The sequence below is a fragment of the Balearica regulorum genome, chromosome 13 (assembly GCF_011004875.1).
Source record: "Balearica regulorum gibbericeps isolate bBalReg1 chromosome 13, bBalReg1.pri, whole genome shotgun sequence".
Classification (NCBI taxonomy): Eukaryota; Metazoa; Chordata; class Aves; order Gruiformes; family Gruidae; genus Balearica; species Balearica regulorum.
The window spans coordinates 18,169,463-18,192,542 of NC_046196.1; the positions used below are offsets into that span (position 1 = coordinate 18,169,463).

At 40.4% G+C, this 23,080-nt stretch overlaps 1 protein-coding gene and 1 long non-coding RNA gene across 6 annotated transcripts in view; both read left to right on the top strand.

Moving 5' to 3' along the window:
- Window positions 1-3,750, top strand: part of FTO (FTO alpha-ketoglutarate dependent dioxygenase) — a 252,510-nt gene extending 248,760 nt beyond the window's left edge. For all 5 annotated transcript variants that reach the window (XM_075765643.1, XM_075765640.1, XM_075765641.1 and 2 more), the window contains 2 exons: window positions 160-297; window positions 432-3,750. In XM_075765643.1, coding sequence (XP_075621758.1) covers window positions 160-297; window positions 432-474 — 181 coding nt within the window. In that variant the 3' untranslated portion in view covers window positions 475-3,750. The remainder of the gene's footprint in view (window positions 1-159; window positions 298-431) is intronic.
- Window positions 3,751-11,994: 8,244 nt separating this feature from the next.
- Window positions 11,995-23,080, top strand: part of LOC142603689 (uncharacterized) — a 90,114-nt gene continuing 79,028 nt past the window's right edge. The window contains exon 1 of the long non-coding RNA XR_012837585.1: window positions 11,995-12,163. This is a non-coding gene — a long non-coding RNA (uncharacterized LOC142603689). The remainder of the gene's footprint in view (window positions 12,164-23,080) is intronic.

Below are 23,080 nucleotides of genomic sequence, written 5' to 3' on the forward strand. Positions count from 1 at the left end.
TTCACTGTAAATGAACAATCCATTTGGTCAGAAGACACGGTATTTCTTTTTTATTATCATCTTTCTCTTTAAATTAATGCACAAATGTATCCTCGCTGAGTATTCAGTTTCTTGATACAGTTTTACTTAAGTAGTTCATCTGCTTACCCTTCTTTTCAGGTGCCAGTCAGAAGCAGCAGAGAGCTTGCCAGAAGACCAGAAACCAGAATGCCATCCCTTCTGGACAGATGATGAGTGTGATATGCCTCTGCCATACGATCTTGAAGAAGTAATTGCTAATCTACAAAATCTTGTTCAGTGAGTAGAGTAACAGGTGACCTTCCAGCCTAGAATTATTGATGCTCATCATTTGGAGAGAAGCCTTTTAGTTTAAAATAAATCTTTTCAGCTTTGTGATTCCTTGATCATGTGTTATTTATGTGTCAATGCAGATTTTACCAGTCTTCACACAGTACCTTAGTTACTGTTTCATGATAAAAACGCCCAGGCCCCAAATCTACAGAAACAGGTGTCTTTTAAGACCTGAAGTCCAGAGCACCAGCCTCACTTCTTTCCTCCTCCACTCTAATTCCCATCGACCCTACAGCGCATGGATATCTGTGTTTCCACAAGTTCCCTTGACGTCTAAATTTCAGCTTCCACGAGTGCCGGGAACTGCCTCTGGCTTGGCAGGTTTGAACAACACGTGGCACGGCTCACACCTGTGATGAAGCAGAATCCATGATCTAGGCATCCTAATGAGGCCGAGTTGGGGTGAGCCTGCTGGATATCGCCAGGATAGAGCTGTGCATACAGTACAGTGACTTCTTCATCCACTAAAAGAGACAGAGGTACAGGAGGTGATGGAGAAAGTCCTTTATGCAGTGGCTCCTTGTGAGAGCATGTTTTCAGGTGAGGAACTCTGGAGGAGCATCCTGACATAGATCCCAGGGCTTTCTTGCTGTTTTTCATCATGGCAATTGAGTAGTACTGGGAGAGATTTCTGATGTGAATCTGTACCTCCTGGGCTCCCTGGAAGTCAGAATCTGGTTCCTAACCATCGCTTCGTTTCCACATGGTGCTAATCCTATTCTGAGGCCATGTTTCCCAGTGCATTCTCTAAAGAGCTGGTGGACCTAAGTAAGGGTTTTCATTTGGGGTGTTGGGTCCCCTGACAGATTAGATCTAGGTTGTTTGATACTGGGCATTGCAGCATCTCTGTTGATCTAGTGAGATCTATGAGAACAAACCCAGAAGGCTATGACAAAGCTCTTTGTGATCTGTTTTGTAACAACCTGCTATAAAAAGAACAATTCTATGTTGGACGATACGGGGCGCTCCTGAAGGAGAGATTTTTCATTTGGTTAAGTTGCTATTTTAACTAGAGCTGGTGTACGCCTTTTGCTTTGCCATAAAAAGCAGAAGAAAATCATTTTATGGTGAAACAGCACTCAGTCTGTGTTACCACTACAAAAGAAACCAGTAAGACTCAGAGCTTGACGTTGCCACCAAGAAATGAATACGCCTCCTGTGTTAATCTTCTGTTTAAAATCACTGTTGAGGCCAGGCTTACCCAGAGCACACCAGTATGCCGTCTTGGCAAAGCACTCTGTGCGCGGATGAGGCTTGTACTGCCGAAAATTGTACTTTTGACAGTATAACATATGCCAGACCTCCCTGGAGCTAAAGAAGCTGTGCTAGCAAAAATTCAGTTTTAGTGGTATAAAACTGTGTCCACACCTACCAGCTTTTGCCAGGACAATTATATCGAGTAGAGATTGTACCTCTTAACACCTTTGACGTAGCTATGCCAGCAAAAGTACAAAGACCCGCATCAAGCGCTTTCATTGTAGTCCTGGACTTCTGCTAAAACGGTTAGCCACCCTGTAGAACATAAAGACTCTCTGAAGAATAAATTATTATTTAAAGTAGGTTTGATTATATTATAACTTTGATCCCCACATCTGTCTGTTGTCTCTTGTGCCACAGATGTCTTAACATTTTGAAATACTATGTTATGGGTATAGCTTTTTCTTTCCTGCGCTAACTAAAGCTGGCTTTACCAGTGGGCAAATAGCATACATTTGGAGTAATGCCACACTAAATACTGTTTGCTTTGGAGATCACTTAGAGAAAAGCTAGCTGAAGATGTGGGAATTCTGCTTTTGAAACGGCAGTTCTCACAGAAACAGATATTACTTTGGAAATGAGCAACGAATTCAAACAAGCTAATGATGTAACACTGTTAACACAGCATTTGGGGGGATTGTTTGTTTGTTTGTTTATGGTGTTACTTTATGATTATTTTGTGTTTAATTAAGCACTGCTAGAAACCATGGGGATCACAGTATTGAAATCAATCTGACAGCCATTATGGGTAGAGAAGGCACATCAGTGTTGTAGTTTGTAGCTGAAGTGGAGGCATAGCTGTTAAAAAATGATTGGCAAATAATGATTTCCAGCAGTAGTGAAACAAAATCTTTTTTTCTTATGTTAGGAGACTGCAGGCAGCAATAATAGATTTTTTAAAAATACATGATTCTAGGTTTTGTCTATTCTGAAGATTTAAGCTAGTGAATTAGTGGAACTCATACTAGCCTCAGCACAGTCAGATAGCAGTCATTTAAGCCGTGGATGGCAATGAAACGACATGGACAAATGACCGCCTTTGGAATGGATAAGACCTAAGATTCACTGGCAAAATACCAGTAATCAAGTGGTTAAAAAGGATTAATGCTCTGTGTTGCATTCCAGTCTCACATCATCTAAATCAGTGTAAGTTGATTGATTCAGTTGAAATACAGAAGTATAAGAAGGTGTCATATCTCCAGAGCTCACAGGAGTTGATAGCAAAGACCATGAGTAAGGTTGATGGAACTGTTTGACGTATGTGGTAATGCCAAAGGATACCCCAAGAGAACATGTTTAAAGGTAAATGTCTATTAAAAAAATGAGAGGTCAAGTGTAAATTATTGCTGTGTTTAGATTACATTCTAGAAGATGACAAATACTTCAAAGTTTGCTTTATTTTATTCAAATAGTTATAATTTAGCTCATGTTGCAATGAGCTTTAACAATCCATTTATATTCCAGCATTAGATAAGCCATTACCATTTCGGATGAACTGAAAAACACAGCCTCTAATGGATGTTCTGTGTATAGCAACTGTTTGCCAAGCCTGGATGCGCTAGAGGCATGAGGACCAAGGTCAGGTTTTTTCAGGAAGAGGCGAGAGCATAGATTAGCTTCTACCATTAGATTCAGTGATTCTTTTTAAATGGTGAAGTTCACGACTTTGCTTACATTTACTTTTCATCAGCCGTGAAAGAATTAAGGTAAAATAGTTCACTTGCACGTGTCTGTCAGGCTAAATGGATTACAGAAGATACAGATCTGTTTGCCTGTCTGCACTTGCCTTTAGACAATATTCATCAATTTTACAAAAGCTACTAACTAAACATGGAACCAATACAAATGAAATGCTCGAGGCAAGGGCTTTCTTTTAAAAATCTGATATAGAGCTGGTTTTACACTGATAGAAAGAAAATGTTGGCAGAATATGAAAAACTTTTATTGTTTCTGTAATTTGGGGGATGAAAGGTAAAGGCCGTTTTTAAGTATTTGATAGAAAACTGCTGTGTTATGCCATGTAATTAGAAATGTTTTTTATAATTCTTTATTCATATCTTCGTATGTAAAAATATTTTATCCTGTAGGTCCTTTCTTCTTGTTAAAAGGTTATGTAAATAAAAAATATTAATCTGAATACAGCAGATTTTAAAGGCATCGTGCTTATGCTCTGAGCTTTACAGCAGACTCTGATTATCTAAAGTGTAAATAAGAATGTCATGAGTAATCACCGACTGGAAACTGCCCAGGATGCGTAACATGCAACATTAATAAATACCCAAATGATTTGCTTGTTTATCATCCAGTTATAGTTTTAGTTTCATGGGTAATTATGCAAGATGTACTTTAAAATCATGCTGGACTTCTTAATGCTGTGGGATGGACTCAGGGATTCCACTGCCATAACAACATGAAAAAAAGAAATTAAAAGAATACCAAAATCCATCACGAAAGGTGGCTAAAATATTGTAGCGTGTTAAGAGTGAGTATTGCTCTTTTCTCCATTATTGCAGTGCAGTTTCTGCGTCACGCAGTGGAATTTGGGCTGATACAACAGAGATTAAACTAGCCCAGGAGCTGATCTCTAAGCTGGGATGAGAGGAGGGGAGGAGAGGAGAGGAGAGATGAGATGAGATGAGATGCACGTGAGATGCAAGGGATGTGCTTTCTCAAGGCCACAACTTTATTAACTTAACTCATATGGGAGTCATTGAGCAGTAACTCGTACAGTGCAGGTCAGGATCTCTCCCTTAATTGTTACCACCTGGTGCAAAGTTAATGTTGGCTCCTTAACCCCCCTCATGCCCCCGACAGCTGGTCCTCAGCTTTTTGCTAGGAGCTGACCACTATCTTCTTGCACCAAGGCTACAGAGTTGGGAAGAGGGGTTGTTCCACTGTGGCAACAAGCATGAGAAACCCTGATCCCCAGCTTCAGCCTCCACCTCTGTCCTACTGCACCTTCAGGGACTGAGTATCTCCACTCAACATCTGTTTCCCGTTTGAGATTGAAGTTGCTGCAGCTCATCTTCTGAACTATCCCACTGGGACAGTGAGCTGCTGTGGGGAAGGGTCGGACAAACAAACAGAATGCTGTTCACAGTGAGGTTCCTCATCTGAAGACAGACAACCACTGCACTCCCCACAGCAGAGTGAAAAGCTCAGCCCTACGCTAAGCTAGCATTAGAAGGTGGGAGCTGTTGGGTAATGATGACAGACTCCGGCAAAAACGCCAACATTCAATGCTTCTGAGGACTCCCAACCTTCCCGATTCTGGCTGTTGCCTCACCCCACCTGTAAGGGCAAAGGCAATCCTAAAGAGAACCACTGTTCTCTTTTCAATCCAAACTGAGACTCATCACCTTCAGCGTGGCTGGGCTTGCATCTCAATTTACATTCATCTGTCCTCTTCACCTTAGCCTGGGGGCATTCACTGAACAAGAGAAGATAATTTATACAATTGCAAAAAGACTGAGCTTAGTAAGGCTGCAGAATTGGCTGAATAACATGTCAAATAAAAGCCCACAAATAACTGATAAAATTATCACATTAAAATGCTGATGTTTGGGTGTGAGCACTTCACACATGACATGAAAACTATGGTTTATCTTCTTGTTGCTTTGGAGATAGCATTCATAATTCACATGATAGAAAAGGATGCACTATGCTATGGTTCACATCCTCTAATACTCCCCTGGTTTTACAGTGCTTGTCCATGATGAATCAGAATTTGGTCACAAAAGTTGTTCTCCTCCCCCTTCGTATCGTCAAATACTTGCTTTCATGCCAACACATCTTGGTCTGATTAGTCCCCTTGATTAGAGGCTAAAGTAAAAAGTCAGGTGTATAGGATTCCCATTATCCTTTATTTCACTGCTTCTAAGAACAGGTCAGATAGAGTTATTTCAGTGAAAATGTGAACAATCAACTTCTGTTTACCATTAACCTTCAGTTTTCTTTTCTTAAAATCAAATCAGGGCTTGGTAGGCAGTTATTTTCATGCATGTCCCTTGATCAGTGGAACAATCTGTCAAAAGCCATTAAAGCCTCTATTAGGTTGAATTGCATTCAAAGCTAAACTATCCAATCATTTAAAGCGCTGTGATGATTGTTTTTAATACAGTATACATTTATTTCTCTCTCTGAGTAGTAACATAACTTTGAAACTAAGCATGTATGACTAGGGCTTTTTGCTGTCCAGCATGTCCTGAGAAGCTTGGTTTCTTGTGGAAGATAAATGTCTGCGTAAAAAAAAAGGAAAAAATGAATGCAGTGAAATCACCTGTATATTCTCAGAAGCTTTTCCTCCATTTTTTTCCTATTTCATTGTATCCATCAAGGTATAACGAGAATGGGAAGAAATTTTCCAAGGTCCTTTGCTCAAAAGCTGCACTGAAAAATTGAACGTCTAATTGTAAGAATGTTTTAAAGTGGCTTTTTTATCTTAGAATCTAAGGATATTTTACACAGAGAAACTGAGGTAGAGGTCAAAAGTGCAGTTGCGTACTGACTGCAGACACTGGAACCGAGCATACATAACCCTCCATCGCTGGCATGTCTCGATTACTTCCCGTTAATCAACTCAGTTTACAGATTAAAGATGCTCTCATAGAACTTTGTTCTCCAAAGATATATCTGAAAGTGGAGCTTGAATCTGTCCTCCTCGTGTCGTATTTAGCATATTATTTAACTGCATAACATGCAATATTACATCCCATGTAATAAAGATCTTTCAGGCCGCCTAATGCTTGATTAAACTTTCCAGTGAATCTTTCAGTTACATTCCAAGTCCCTGAGCTCTCGATGAGAAAGGTAAATTTTGTTGGAAGTATTAAATTATTCTATGGAGAAGATACAGATATGCAGTATACATATAATACAATATACACTTTTATAGCTGTATTTTAAATATGTTCACTGGACAGCCCCACAGGGGTGGTATAACTGTTGTACGAGGAAACTCTTAAGAAAACACCCTGTGGGTGTTTGGGTGCTATTTATCAAGGTGAAGATGCATTGCTGGAACAAACTGAAATGCTGCTTATGCACCTGTTAGCACTTTTGTCTGGTACCTATTTGGTAGTCTGGTAGTACTTTACCGAGAGCACTATTTTCCCAGTTATTTTGATGAACATCCTAATAATTTATTACCCAAACATTATCAAAGCATTCCACAATTCTTTCATTGCTATTATTTGTCTTCTATCCACCGATGCCCTTTCTTTCCCTTTTGTCTCAGTATTAATAGTAATGTTATTAACAAGTTGTGTTCTTTGTTAGGCTGACATGACTTTAAAGTGAGAAAACTTAAAAGCTACGGATCAGGTAACATTCTCTCAAGTACATTTATTTTCAAACCAATTTATTAGGATATTTTTGTTCCTTGCTTATTTGGTACTGCTACATGTAATTTTTGTTAAGGACTGTTTATATAACACTGTGAGATATATGGTGATATTTAAATTTGTGTTATATATTTGCTAATTTACTGACATTTATAAAATAAACCTCTTAAAGAATCTGTTTGTCTGTCATTTGTCCTCTGGAAGGTGTTAGGTCTGGTCTTCAATACCTGGTTGTTGCAGCACATGGAAGAAGGGGAGTGTATTTTTCACACCATCTAACTTCAGGTGCCTACATGAGAAACTTAATTTCTGTAAGCTTCCTATATGCTGAATAGCAAGAGGTAAGCTTCTTCAAAGGAGCACACTCAAAGGTGCTCTGAATCTCCTCTTCAGTGGAACATCTCTCTCTACCTGAACTGTATTGCAAGTCCAAGTTAGGCTGCTTATGCTGCTAATTTAATAATGGTAAATAGATAAAAGAGATGATGGGGAAATTGGTGTTTTTCTTGAAATTAATGGAATTAAATTCTGATTAAATTGCAAATATTCTAGTAAAGAAGACAGATTAATTCCGGTTTCTTTGGTAAGACTCATACTGTAAACAGACATGACTGAATTCTACCCCCTGTAATTCTGTTTCCTTCAGCACAAATTTATGGCTCTACTATTAGGTTTAGAAGGTACTCTTCTGGCTGTGGAACCCTCCATGTTTGACACAAACTCTCATTATGTGAGTAGTAGGAACCCAGTGCCTACCAGCACTGCATCAACCTGTTTGAGTGTATAAACTGTTTGTTCTATGTTTGTTGCAGTAAAGCTTGCAATTTAAAATATAGGCAGTCATGTTAAACAAGGCAATATCAAAGAAATGGCTTGCACATAGAGTTAAAGGTGGTGAGGTTTGTGATGCCTGTTGTTTCTAGGGAATTTCATTTCACAGTTTTATCTCCAACTCGCAGCAGATTTTGTGGTGGGCTCTATTGTGTCAAAGGAATAGTTATCATCAGTTATCTGCGTTCCAGGGCTGTGGATAGCCTAAAGTCCAAGCTACCCCAGATTCAGGTCACAGAGCAAGGCAAGGACCAATACTGCAAATTTCCTTTGATACTCTGAAGGGTGCCATTGTAGAGCACAGCAGAACGATTTGATGTGCACATGCCCATGTTGCTGAGATGCACTGCAGTGTTCTGTATTACTTGGAGTTTCCTTAATGCCAAAGGCTGTGTGCCCAAGTTATTCTGCATTACTAGATTCTAGCCAAGAGGTGACGAAAGCGTGAATAACAGAGGCCAGGTCACTCGCTGCCAGGGTGGAATGAGGTCTCCAAGCCAGAAAGAGTTGACAGAGAACATTATTCATAGATACTCCAGCTTAGAGTCAGCAAGGCATCTAAGAGGTAGGAAATTTGATTTCTTAGCCTAGAACATTCTTTCCTTGGCTTTAGAAAAAGTTTAATTGATTTAACCAAAAGTCAGGCAATGGGATGGAGAGTCATTTGCGAAACCAGTATTACTCTGAAACATTTCTTACAAGTCACTGTAACATATATTACATGTATCTAGAAAGACCAAAATTAACATCCCTGGGATCTAGAGTACCTTAAGCTGTTGGTTTTTTTCTGGTTCTGTCAGAGCTAAAGATTCCCTAGATTTTCCTGTTCCTTAATGTTTCATAAAAATGGGTAAAACACATGGCAGTAGTGATCTTTCAAAAAAAAAAAAAAAATCTAATTATCAGGGGCACTTTTCTGGAGGGATACAAGCACAAGGAGACTTCACTCCTCTTCACTCAAGAGTAGGCATCTTCTGGGGTGGATAAAGGCACTCTTCCAGTCTCTGCACTCAAGAGAAGCTTGTATGAAATGAGGTCGAGACTAGTCAGGATGCATTGCTTTTTGAATTTTGAATTTTACCCTAATTCCATCCTTTCTATAGAAAGTCTGTCATAAGAACCTAAACTCTCTTTGAGGAGAGGGACTTGTAGTTGTCCGTTCATCATAAAGACTCTAGTACCCTGCTACATACAGTTATCACCACACAAGAGTTTCACAAAGGTTATATGCCCTTCTATAGGTAAAAGATATTCTCCTTTCCCTTCAGTGATAAGACTTTGTTTCTGAACTAAAAGGTCTCAAGTTATATTGCTGAAGTTGCAGGTGTGCAATTTATCTGCCAGCCAGTGTCTTTATTCTGCAGAAATACAGTCGTAACTGGAAATGTTTTTACTAAACATTTTCTAAAGTGCTAGGGTTTTTATTCTGAGATCATTCAAATTAAAGAACTACCATCTCAAAATAGAGGAACCACATTGACTTTGCAAATAGGTAAAAAGTAGTAGAGGAAGTTTTTATCACTCTGGATGCTTGTTTTTTCAGTGAGAGAAGAGTACGATTTTAGAGTTTGTAACTGAATCATGGTCTTTTCTACTAAAGATAGCATACATGCAAGTTTTCGTCTAATCTACACGATATCCTCTTTGCACAATTATATTTCATGTCAAGAGGTTTGTGTGAAACTTATTGCATAACTATCACTAAGATTTTGGAACTAACTGCACTTCATAAATTAGGCTTCTATTATTATCCTACTCCTAGTTGTATTTTAATTATTAGGGTGAAAATAAAGAGCACTCTTTTATAAGCCTTCATATTTTCTGTTTACAAGGATTTTACTAGCATCTAATAAATTTAATGACCTCTAATAACAAGAGGAAGTGAAATCCTACTTAGCAAATTCATAGCTTTTCAATGTATCTTGTGGCTTTATGGCATTTCAAACCGTAGGAATGTAAAAGCTGTTTAAGGAGCTGTTGCTGGGTTCAACTAGCTGCAGAAACTGTTAAGTTATTGTTGTTTCTCTTTTATTGCTTAATCTCTGGGGCCTGACTCTGGGCTACCTGATAAAGCAATCGTTGAGGAACTTGAAACCATACAAGCTTTGACTTGATAGACATAGAACAAGGTCCTGTATTAAACATACAGTTTAAAAACATAATTTCAAATCTGGAAATTGATTGTGGCTTGACCTACTTATTTTGAAGAGCTCACTGTTCCTTACTTTCTTTGCTCTGCTGATATTATTAGATCTATTGTTCTTTTACCAGAACTCCCAGCTGATAGAAGAAAAATCAATGTAGTGCAAAGCTTGTTGGACAACAGCACTTTCATTAGAGTCAGGGCCACAATTAACTAACTAAGACTAAGTTATGACATTTCCACTTTTAAAGGTTACAAACACTTGTATTATGCAGGTTCCGTTATTCTCAGAGGGGCAGAATCAAACATGCATGAAGCAAGCTGGGAACAGAGCAGTCTTTTAAAAAAAATTCTGTATTACACAGTAATTTTTAGTACATGCCAATATAGGAAATATAAATCATGCAGAATTTCTTTCCAATGATGATTTTTAAACAAAGTGTGTGTCCAAAGCAACATTTCTCAGCATTTTTTATTTATCTGCATACCCTGATGTTCACTCACTTCAATCACCTCTTGGGCATACTGATCTATCGGCTGCCTCTTGCAATGTGCATTTGGCACTTGACTGTGTGGTACAGAGTGGCACGCGAGGGATCTCTGAGGATGCGTTCCTTCTAGACACAGTAGCCTGAGCTAGCTCATCTTGGATTGAGGATGCTCAGAGGTCTGTAGTTCAAACACACATCTGCCCAGCTAATGGGGTCAGAACATCTTCTTCCAATAATGGATTGGTTCTCTCTCGGGTAAAGTGTCTCTAAGAGAATTTGAAAGGAGATCCATCCTTAAATAAGATTTGATGCAGCCCGGGAGAATGACAATTACAGCTTTTACTAACACTATATCTAAGACAAAGTCAAGCTTTGTAGGAAACAGGATGATGGAGTACTCGGGGAGCTTTTTTAGCATGGTGACTAGTAGTAGATAGGTCCATAGAATGGAAAAGTTTCGTGAGAGAAAAAATGAAGCACACGTAAGTGGCTCTTCTGTTGGAGACAGTGAGAAGTGTCCCTGCGTACGTCACCCTGGTAAAGTCTGGGTTATTTTCTTCTTGTGCTAAGTGCAGCTGGTGATGGCAACAGATATTTTTATCTGGCAAGTGAAAAACATGAGAACCACCCCTGGAGTTACAGTTTGGGGAGGCAGCCAAGACGTACAGTAAAAGGGGCATTCAGACAGGGCTGCCAAAGTCAAGTTAGGGCTGCAGCTAGGATTCAGACCTGAGCAGTCCTTGGCTGGGGCCTAGCACATCCCATGGCCTAAGTCTCAGCGGGGGGGCCGGGGTAGGCCCCGGCCCAGGTGGTTACAAGGGAGACAGCGGGCTCCATCTCCACCTGAGCTTTGTGACTCTGTCCCTTCATAGGTACTATTTCCCCCTGTGCTGTGCAGGGACCATGCACACGGTAGCAGCAAACCTGCCTCACGACTCGCCAGCGCCATTGCTGGGCAGTAGCCCTCAGTGGCAGGGAAGGGAGAACCCGCCAGCTAGAGAGCACTGGAGCCACCACTGAGCTCGCGTATCTCTGAACAAAAGCAGGGTTGGTTTGCTCGCCCCTCTGGGGTTACTGATTCCCAGACAGTCCAAGGCCTCCTGGAATTTTCACTCATCGTGCTTGAATTCAAAGCCTGATTTCCATGGCAGGTCAGTGGCTGAAATATAAATTGGAGATGTGGGCAGTAGCTGAGACCTTGCCTGTCTCTGACCACTTGATTCTCAATTTTGTAATTCCACAGCCTTCTGCACATGCCGGTTTTCCATGCAAGATGTAACGGTAGGCTCTCCAATCATCGCTCCTAGCTTAACTGACATCAGCCATCCATTTTGGATGCCCAGGACACTTGAGTAATACTCCTGGCCCAGACTCCTGCGTTAGCAGTAGTTCGTCAGGAGATCAAGTTGCACAGTGGCACCGCAGCCCCTTCAAAAACGTGGCTGCGGGCCTGTTACTCCCACCTTCCTGCTGTCATCCGGTGCGGGAGACGGCACAGTCCTCCCTCTTACCCTCTTTGCCTCTCCCCTGCTTTTCATACATGCTTGCACTCACTGCTGGCCTCTGCTATGTGGTGAGAGTCCTTCTCCCTGAAGAAACACAACTCAGCTGCGTGCTATGTGTGTATGTGTGCTTACCGCAGCAGCTGTCTTTTCAGATGGCTGGTTAGACTTGCCACTCTCCTCCACTCACGTCCCGCAGCCTGACTTGGCCCTAAACATACCCTGTGTAATACCTACGGACTCCAGGTATGTCGGCATCCCCCCGGTTGAGCTGATATTATTAGATCTATTATTAGATCTATTATTAGATCTATTAACAGGTGTGGCAGGAGCAGAGAGGCCGGGCAGCAGTGCTCAGGGCCTTGTTGCTGGCATGTTCCCCTTACCTTACAAATGGGTATGAGACGACATCTTGACATCAATGATGCCTTTGCAAAATGATTTGACACAACGTGGCATGTTTAGCTTTAGATAATTTTAGGGCTTTTTTTTCTTCTTTGAGAGCAAACAGGTAGCTCCTTATGAATGGCTAAAGAACAGGAAGAGAAGAATCTGTCCAGTTACACATGCGGAAGTTTGCATTCTGCGGCTGAGGAGGCAGGTAAATGTACAGTGATCTAATGTGGGCATAAAACCGTTACAAAGACCTGCAGAAGCAGATCAATGTGCATGTGGCTCCTTACCCCTGCAGAACCCCAAAAGAGAACAAAAAGGGGCTGATTTGAAAACAGTTACAGGCTGGGATTTTAACACATCTCTAGCATGCCTCTGCCAGTCTGCCATTGCCGCTGCCACTTGTGTTTAATAGTTCTATAACCTTAATCTTCTGCTCCCTTGAGTATTGCTGGGGTAAACAGTAGTGAAGGAGTAGTGCTTACTTACCCAAGGCAAACCCTCCGACTCTCTCCAGTAACCATCTGAGCAGTGTGTGCTAATTACCGCAATGGCTATGTCATTCCTTCTTAGTTCTTATTTACTGTACGTACCTTTCGGAGCCTCACGGGGTAAAAGATAAAAGAATACAAGCTCCTGTAGTGTAAATATATCCCAATGTTGAGCAGCAATGAAAATGCATTTCCGGAAATGTGCTGCAGTATTTTTTATTATTTAGAAACACTGTACATCATTATATTACAGAGAAGTAAGATATGTAAAAACGTTTCTGTACAGTTCTTTTCTAAAGCTAACACAGAAGCTTTTTTTTTCCTTTTTTTTAAAGCAAGCATTTAATGAAGTCTGACACTTAGCAATGTTTTGAAATAATTTTTGCTGCTCTGCCAGCAGTTGGCTTTGCTGTGAATCTCTAAAGACAAATCCATCTACAGTGAATCTAGCAAAATTCAGCTCCGTGTTGTATGTCAGGGTTGAGGACTACTTGTCAGCTCTGGCACTGTCAGATTTTATCTTTAAATATGACAGGCAATTTGTTCAGGGAGCACTTCTGAATGACAAGATATAGTGGTGTTGTAAAACATGGCACCTGTGTGGTATGCCCTGCCTTTGTGGACATCAGAGGCTATTGTTTCCTTTGCTATTAGATAGCCACAGTCACACAATAAGGTGTGTAAAATGTTCACAGAAACCTTTTAAATAGAGTAGCAGGAAAGTAGATACCCTCCGGTCATTTAAGTCAGGCCATTTATCATTTTATCTTATAAAACACAACATTCGCTAAAATATGATGTAAAGAGAAAACCAAATGCGCTGCTGAGCAATGCTGGTGCAAGCCAGGGGTTTGAGCCATGCTATAATAAAAGGGTTTTATCTTTAAAGTGCCAGGTAATACAAAAGTTAGGATTTTAACTCCTTCACAATCAGACAGGTAGCAAGAGCCACTCAGCGGGCTGTTGTTGACATATGGGATGAGTAAGGTCCCACTGAAATACCCACCATTTACTGCAGCGGGGCTTCCTGCAATGGGGCAGTAAGAGCAGATGATGAAACATTAATACACTTAATGTGTTTGATTTAAAAATAAATAAATAGGGAGTCACAGTGCATGATTTTTACAATAAAGAACAGATCAAACTATCAAAATTAAACTGGAGACGTACCGTGGGTGTGCCAGTGCCAAAGTCAATGGAGGGTTTTTCCACAGTCCAAGAGCCATGTTTTCATGGGAGTGGTATGCAGAACACAAGTGTAAAACTGAGTAAATCCAGAAAAATGTGATATTACAAAGACACTGTATGCAAGCACATGTATGTCAATTCTTACACAATGCTAATGCTCTTGCCCTGCTTACAGCGAGCAGTGGCCATATTCTAGATGAAGTGGGAGGGGGCCAACCAATTATTTTAAAAGGAAAAAAAAAATCCTTTTAGACTCTGTTTTCAGTGTGTTTCTGTTACCTAAGAAGTGGCCAAGGTATTGCTGACTGCACACCTTCTGCTCCTGCAAGTGCATATCAGCAAGGACCATGCCGTGCCTGTCCAGCGGAGCTGCGTCCTGCTTGTACCCTTTGCGCGCGTGAATCAAGCCGTTCCTGAACGCACCCCGTTCAAACCTGTACTACTGCCAATACCCTCTGCTGTCCCTCCTTAGCTACAGACACCTGAAACTGCTTTAAAGGCAGGGGGAGAAGATACAGATCCGCTCTTATAGAGATGAGCGTATTTAATCTATGACGTGCATTTCAGTTGCCCTTAGTGGCCCAGGCAGGGACTAAGGCTCTATTAGACCTGTGATGTGGGAACTCTGGATTATGGCCACACTGTGTAGATTTTCTAAATCCAAGAACAAGGGAGGTATCAAAAGATAGGGGTTTGATTTGCAGTAACACTCTGATCAGATCATATTAGTGTCCTCTTGTCGGTTGGAAGGCATGCAGTATTTGGTATCGTACTTAAAAGTCTCAAGTCCTGGAAATTAGTGATTCTGTAAGAACACTGGTTTAGCTTTCATACAAGAAGCAAGTATCTAGACTTTCTGTTTACAGCTGAATGGAATAGAAGTGAGCTCTGCAAACTCAAACACTAGGTGGCAAATACAGAGATCCCAATTAAAAATGTATATTAGTAACAAAACTGCAATCTCCATTGTTGCAGCCTGCCCCATTACTAGCATTTAATGGTGGTAGTACTGGGTGTGCACGTAGCATTAGCGTGGCAGCTTGAACAAAAATAAATTTAGTACAAGCTGATGGGTGATAGGATGGGATCAGTGGTTAAAAAGATGCAGCGTATGTGCAGTTAGACCCCTCAATGGAAGGATTTAGCACAGTTTAAATACACTTTTGTGTTTCTTATTCTGGATAGAAATTAAGTACTGTCTTCTCACCTAGGTGTAACTACTTTAAAGGAATTTCTGCAGATGAAGAGAGGTAGCCTGTGCTATTTCCTTTGTGAGAGACAAAAATATTTGTTATAGTCAGTATAATTTCCTCATCTTTAGTAGAAGAATATGATACATTTGGTTTTAAAATAGCATAATTGTGCAGATGTTAATCAGATATTTATTAATTCCCCTCAGATATTTTTATCTGTTTCTTTTTTTTACATACAAGGTTGCCATAATTTTAGAACCACTGGGAAAACTGTCCATTCATCTTATCTAAGCAAAGATCTTTTGCCAATTATGTCCATATTCTAGGATGGTTTCCATAAAGAATGAAAAGCAAGAAGCAGCTCCAGAGAGTAAATCATTCCACCTGTTGTTGGTATTTATTTCAGGTTAAGATGAGCTGTCTCTGAAGAAGCCTGTCTGTTCCCATTGACTCTAGGGAGAGCTAAGGTAACTTGCTTGTCTAACTTTCAGGTAGCTAAATTTGGTTGAGGTAAGTCAATCTTTAGAAGTCTAGATAGATCACAAAGGTGTTTTTGAAGAATGTTTGCATTCTCTGTGTTCACAAGCACTTTACCATCTGCAGTATGTTAACTCATAATGGAATCTAATTCAAAGGGCTTTTAAAAACAAGGGAAAAGATTTTATTGTAACTAATAGTGATGGATGATTGGTATGGTCACACAGAGCAACATAAATCTTTGTGCCATGCCCAACGCTAAAAAGCAGGCAAACTCAATAGCTCAGGGAACTCGTGTACTTAAGTATAGGAAAGCCATACAGGGAAAGGTTTTCAGACCTCATGTCCATTAGGAGGGCAAATAAACATCCAGTGAAGTAATTTTGCCTGCCCATCACTGAATAACACACTCTGAAATGAAGTGCTGCACTGCAGTTCCACTCTTCTCGAGCAAGTGGCCTTGCCAGCAGCTTTAGAGAGAATGTAATTAAAGAGAAGAAAACCCCTCAAACATTAATGAGGAAACCACATACATCAAAATGAACTGCCCCAAATAATAGAAGCAGCTGTGTGTAATTATCAGTTATCTACCTGCTGATTTTCATTAGGTATTTGATATAAAATACTTAACAGATCTTTCAATTGTTCTGTATTTACTGGGGTCTGTGTTGTGCAGCTGCATAAAAAGGATTGAGATTAAGGAGCAGGATGGACTTTTTTTAAAGTTGAAAATTGAGAATCTGGAATAGAAGTGAACTGATCAGCAGTGAAAGAAGACATAGGCCCATCTGACAAACTGTGCACCAGTGTATAATCTTTTGCTGTTACAGTAGTTTCTCCTCTAAAATACTGTAATTTCAATATTTCTATTACAGGAAAACTGAGATGTGCCAGCTAGGAAGGAGTAGTTCATCAGTATTCTGCACTTTACAAATGTAATGCACTGGTGAGCATACTTTAGTAGTTTCTTCTGTAGATAGTCCACAGATAACATTTAATGCTATCTGCGGTAAGAGTATTTGGGGTGGTTTTAGTGGAAGTAGTAGATTTTTTGCTTTAGTGGGCTCCTTGTGTCCTCAATTTGTCTTGTATAAGCCATGAAGGTGGTTATTCTGTAAGTGTGGGCTTATATAGGGATCAAAATAATGGCATCAGATACACAGGAATGGCTTCCTTTGGCAGGGAAAATTGCAATTCATTGCAAGATGGTACAAGATGTCACCCTGCTCTGGGCCTGAAACATGAAGGACATGGTTATCCATAGCTGTAGTAAGTCTGAGGTGACAGGATATGTAAGTAAATATGCTCAAGCTGCATTTACTTTCCCAGCTGCCCAGGAGGAAGCCTTGAATCTGTGGCAACGGAGTGAGCTAGAAATGTGATGGGCAGGAACTCAAAGAGGCTGGAAGAAGCTGGTAGACATGCTTGAAGGCAGAAAGGTAGGTGGGAGTTTTCCTCCACAGTTCTGAGTTTACTGTGGTGTTTTGCAGAAAGTAGTGCTTTTGGTAGAGTAAATAAGTTAACACTTTCTGTGATTAATAGAGGAATTGAATTCAGGTATGGAAATTTTTCAGCATGGCTGTTCCATCTGTAGGAACAAGGCTTTGGTATCCCTGTGGACCAAGCTCGGCTTGGGAAGACAGGTTCTGTTGCTTGCTCTGATGCTTTTTAACTGTCTGCTAAATGGGAAGAAACCTCTACAAATGCCTCTTCATCATGTGTTCCTCTCTGAGTTGTCCTACTCCTGACTTTTGAATTTATGACCAACTTCAATCAAATATGAAATAAAAATTCAAGTCTCAGAGATGAAAGTTCAGAAATTTTTGTGAAGTTTGGAACGTGGCAAAAGAAGGGAGATGTATAGATATATAGCAGTGTCTCTTCTGGGGAAGAACCAGCAGAACATGACCATAGCTGTCCCCTTGCAGCAGCCAGTTGGTCAGTCAATCACAGCAAGGTCTGTGTCCTGGGTAGAGTAAACACTAAACAACATGGAGAGAGCAGGGATATTGTGGTGAGGGGATAGGGGCAGGATTTTGGTGACAAAGAATTTGAATCCATGGGAAATTAGGCTTTATTAGTTCTGCTGCTCACAAAACAAACTGTGTTCTGGTAACCCTGGGAAAACCAGGGTTTTCTCTGTTTTACATTTACAAATCAAGGGTAATGTTATTATTTAAAGTGCTTTGGCTATGTAAAAGCTAACATTTTTTAAGCTTCCAAGAATTACCTACAATGGACACACATTCTTAACTCGTGTTTGCTTGTAATAGTCACTGTGACACTGAGTAGAATCGGGCTAGGTATTAAGCTTTTCAGCCCCAAACAGCAAAGCACTTGGGTGTATTTTTAGATTTAAGTTCCATGAGTTTCAGTTGAGGAAATGTGTGAGTACGTTGCTGGATCTGGGCTGGTGCTGGATCCAGGCTGGTGCTTCACACCTCAATTTTCTAAATTTTTGAGCAGAGGTTCAGAATAAATCATTTAATATGTTTTCCTAAAGAAGTATAATGTTTGCAGTTGTGCTGTATACTCAGACACATATGTCTCTTAGTTTTGTACCCTAATCATCCAAGGACCTATTTAAACCAAATTTAATTGAAGGAGAGGGTAAGTTTCTGCAGATTTCATGAGAAGATAATAGTCATTATTAATACCAGTAAGGAAAAGGCTGTTTTGAGAACTCAGTCTTATTAGAAATCCGCTAACCTCCACAGGTATGAAATCCTGAGACAGAGCACCACAGCAAGTGAGAATATATGGGTCATATGGCTCAGGGAGCTACCTGTGTTTTTTTTACTCTGATAAAGCTTTAAAAGCACGCACTATATTCAAAACAACCATTCAGAATTTTTAACCCAAAGTGGGGATCTTTTTCTTGCTAAGTGACACATGCGTCGGGCTGCACATCAGTACAGACCAGAAGCTACACAAGTGGTCTCCGTGGCTGTGCAGATGTTGGGAAGTTCAGCTGCTCTCTGGCCACAGGCTCCCTCCCCTCTTCACCTTCCTAAACTCACAGAAGGGGAGCATTGAAAAGAAAGGTGCCCAGGCATACTAATCTGAGTCCTAGGATGAAGAGCAAATAGCTTGTCAAATCACAGTATTATGTGAGATAATGTTTCTGTTATTCCTACAAAGAGTTGGCAATTATATTGCAGCTTTACTTTGTTTTGCTTTGCTTTAAAATCAACTGAATATCAATCTACAATCAATAAAGTAAGTTGCCTATAGGCAGTTCTACCTTCAAATCTGCTGCATGGATCAGCTGCTGGTAATTTATACACAGTCAATAAGACACATTTCAAAAGTGAGGGTTTTTTCTCCCAAAAGGCAAAATGCTCTAATTTACAGCTGGATCTGAACTGGGCAAATTACATACACCTGGAGTAAATGTAATTTCTAATTTGCAAGAAACTCCAGTGAAAGATTAGATCTGATCTACTCTCTATGCAAGTAATCTATGGATATTTATATTATGATAACTGGAGAGCATAAATTGCTTTTGTTTTTCCTTTTGGGTATCTTTTTCATTTGTTTGTTTAGCAAAACCTGCGGGGGAAACTAGAACAACTATAATTACAGTCACAGTTACAAGTTGTGGGGTCTGTAGATAATAAGCTACAAGGCATTTTTATTGTGCTTTTTTATTATTATTTAGTTAAAGAATGCTTTTTTCCCAAGACAATCCATCTGTATTTTGTAGGAAGGAGAATCAAAGCAATTGCTGTCAAATATCAGTGAGATAGCAGATTTACAAATTAATCCCATTGCTTGGTATTTCCACAAAGGCTGAAATCTATAATTGGTGCTAGAAAGTATAATTAACTTATTAGAAGCACTCAGGCAGCTAGGTGTGCAAAATGGCAGCAGGTGTGTAATATCATTAGAAATACTCTGTATAAAAAGCACCTCTGAGTTTTATCCCTTTAGTTTCACACTACCAGCTGCCAATTTGATTGGTTAAGTAGTTTTGGGCCATGCAATACTCTTTCTTTTGGATTGATGTGTTTATTACTTTTTATGACAGGGGATCCCAAGGCAGATGTTCAATAAAGAAACAAGCTGCTACAGACCAGAGTAAAGAGATAGGTGGTGTAGATGCAGGAAATTGGGAAAGTTATCATATGCGCTAAGTTGTTATTGAAGATTTTGCTCCCAGCATTTGTAGCAGTTGTGTTATATACTCTTCCACAGACAGTAATCTAACAGGGAATTATTGAAAGCCAAGTGCCAAGATTTCAAATTGCACTATATGATCTGAAGCTGCTACTCAAACAGGGAGCTGGAGCTTTGAAATTATAAAGACGTGGCCATGCCATTTTTAGAACTGTGTGTGAAGGGTTAGAGCTGCTTTGCTCGTGCAGAGCCTTTTCTCACCGAGATGCACAGCCAAAGATCTTCTTTTCCTTTGCACCCTATGCAATCGCTTACATTGGTACAAAGTGAGTGAAAATCATTACTGCAACGGAATGCGGTTCAGAATTTGGGTAAAGGGTGAACAAATTATAGCTGTATAGAGATCTGATTTATGGATCAGTCAAAGCCAAATTCTGCTCTGTCTTCACCAGTAAAAATGCAGGATCGTCACATTTAAGCAAATGGGAACATACAGATGGGCATGTGGGGAAAATGAAGGAGAGGCAGGTCTTTTAATTCCTAGAACTCTTCACAGCTTGGTTTGAGTTTTGTTTAGTCTTAAAGGGGAGAGAAAATACAAGTTTCTTTCATTGCTTTCAGAAACTTTTGAACACTCCTGTAGGGAAAAAGCAAGTATTTGCTAGAGAGACTTCTTGGCATAAACCAGCTTTTCCTTTTAATTGTTTTAAAAGGAAGCAATAGAATGTGATTGACATAAAAATCTCCTTTTTAATTGATTTAGTATATTTTTCTGGTTTTGTGACTCTAATGTATTACAATCGGATATGAGGAGAGCTAATAATTCATGAGAGATGTTATTTTCTAATTAGATTTTTGTTAATGCCCCTAAATCTTATGCCCAGAAGCAGAAGCTAGCCAACAAATTTGAATGATATTGAGAGCAAACTGTTCTGCTCCATCCACATTCTTTGATCCACTGCTTTCCTTCAGTTTCATGGTAGCAAGTATTAGTGTCATCCCTGAAATAGTATTCTTCCACCTGTATTTTGAAGGGATGAGTATCTCCTTCTGCCTTTTACCACCACTGAAACACTTCCTGTCTTTACTCCTGTAAACTCTTCTGACCTTTCTGAGGCTTAGGTGTTCCAACTCCACTGGGCACAAAGTGCTGCCCTGCCTTCTCTTGCAAACAAGAAGGTGTGACTATGCCATCCCAAATCTTCCCGCTCCCGTGTGTCTTGGCAGTCACTTGAAACCTCCTGTCTTGGTTATGTGACTGCGGCAGACTCGTTCCAGCCTGCCCGCAGGCAGTGCCTTTCTGCACCCTCTGCGTCTTCCTGCTTATTTATAAATTATGGCACGGGCTACAGGAGAGAAAATGGAAATGTCTCTCTTGGTCTCTGTGGGGGAAATGCTGTTCAACTTCAAACAGTTCTGAGGGCTGCAGGACTTCCCGTGGCCTGAAACGGCAGATTTCATGGACTGGGACAAGTATTCTGGATCCCTTCAGTCTCCTCTGAGCGGAAATCTATTGAAGCCTTGAGATGGGAAGAAAAAGCTCAAGACGTTATTAGAATTAGGCTAACTAGACTATTTATCAGGCCAGGCTAAACAACAAATCATATATATGCTGCTTAGAGTTTGAACTGCCGATTGCAGTTCAATTAGCAGTAGACACTGAGACAGGTCAGGAAAGGCTAACCTGTGTGGAAACAATGCAAAGAAATGCCAAGGATGCATTAAACGTGTACGGCAGAAAAGAAAGAGTTGTGACAACAAAGTTGTGTTAGAGCAAGGTGTGAACATAAAACTCGAGAGTACTTTCAGTAATGGGATGTGTTTCGTCGGTGGGTCTCAAAGCACGAACAAAGGCTGTTGGAAGAGACAATGCAGACCTCTGGAGCTGAGGAACAGAGGAAGAGGGGAGAGGAGAATCATGCTAAAAAGCAATATAAGCAGTTGTGGGAAGTGACGTTTTTAAAACAAACCACTGTGGTTGCTGCATTGTACAAACCTAATAAGACATAGTGAAAAATATTGGATTTATTTTTACAAGTTAAAAGTGACCTTGTTGGCCTTATGAATGGATTCACTCCTCACAGTACCTCTTAAGGGCATTAGGGTTATGACTAACTCATAAAAATAAATCCAATATTTTCCCCTTGGCCATGTCATATCCAGTGTTGGAATTCAGCTGTGAGAACTGGTGGGGCTCCGACTTTCATTTAGTTTGACCTCCCATTATGAGAAGTACCTAGCTCTCAATCCTGGTGGGCTGCAGCATAATTCCAACAGCGGTCATATCACATACCAGGTGGAAAGAGAGAAAAAAATCCAAGAAGGCCTAGAAAATAGAGGGTCGTGCAACACAGTATGTAACTGAAAACAACATATGAAAGGAATAAGTGTTTCAAATAATGATAGGGGGTTTTCTTTCCCTGCTTTTCATTTGACCTGCATAACAGATCAAGGCAGGACTGTCAGCTTAGTCATACACTGTATATTGGGGGGGGGGGAATCTAAGCTAATGGCTTAGCTCATACAGTTGTTCATTTCTTTTGGAGTCAGAGGAACTTAACAAACCCAGCGAAGAAAATAACCAGAAAACAAGTGGTTTAAAAACTTAGTTGAGGGATTTAAAGGTGATAGACACACCTATCTAGTATTCGTGACAGCACAAGACCTCTACTGAGTAATAACCCAGTCCAAAGCAGTTGGAAAAAATAGTATAAACTGTTTTCAACACCCATGGATGTCTACAGCTACAAATCTGAAGCTTTGTTCCTGCACCTTATTGGGCTCTGTTGGTCACTGAGGGCCTATATTGGGTCCATGCATGCAAGTGACTTCAATGTAAGGTAGACAAACTGTAGTCACTGTGATGTGTAGATGAGGAACGGTTCATTGCAAGTGTATACCAGATGTGCTCTTTTTATAACCCATGTTTTCTGCATATCTGCTCTACCTGATAACCATTCCCTTTCTAACAGGCTCGGATGAGTTCATCCTCCTCTTGGCTGAATAACTTCTAAAGGTCCAGTACCTGCATATGGGCATGGTCCTGGGCAACCAGTTCCAGGTGGCCCTGTTTGAGAGGGAGGGTTGGACCAGAGGACTTCCAGAGGTCCCTTCCAACCTCAACCATTCAGTGATACCATTATCTTAAATCCAAGCTGTAACAACACAGCCCTCTGTATAGGCTAATTTACCCTGTCAAGAACTGTAAAGTGGGCAGAAAAGCAGTCAGTAACATAGGAGTGATGGTGTTAGGGGGTTAACGAGAAGGTTTGCCAGTTACAATTAGTTAGGCCAAGCTAAAA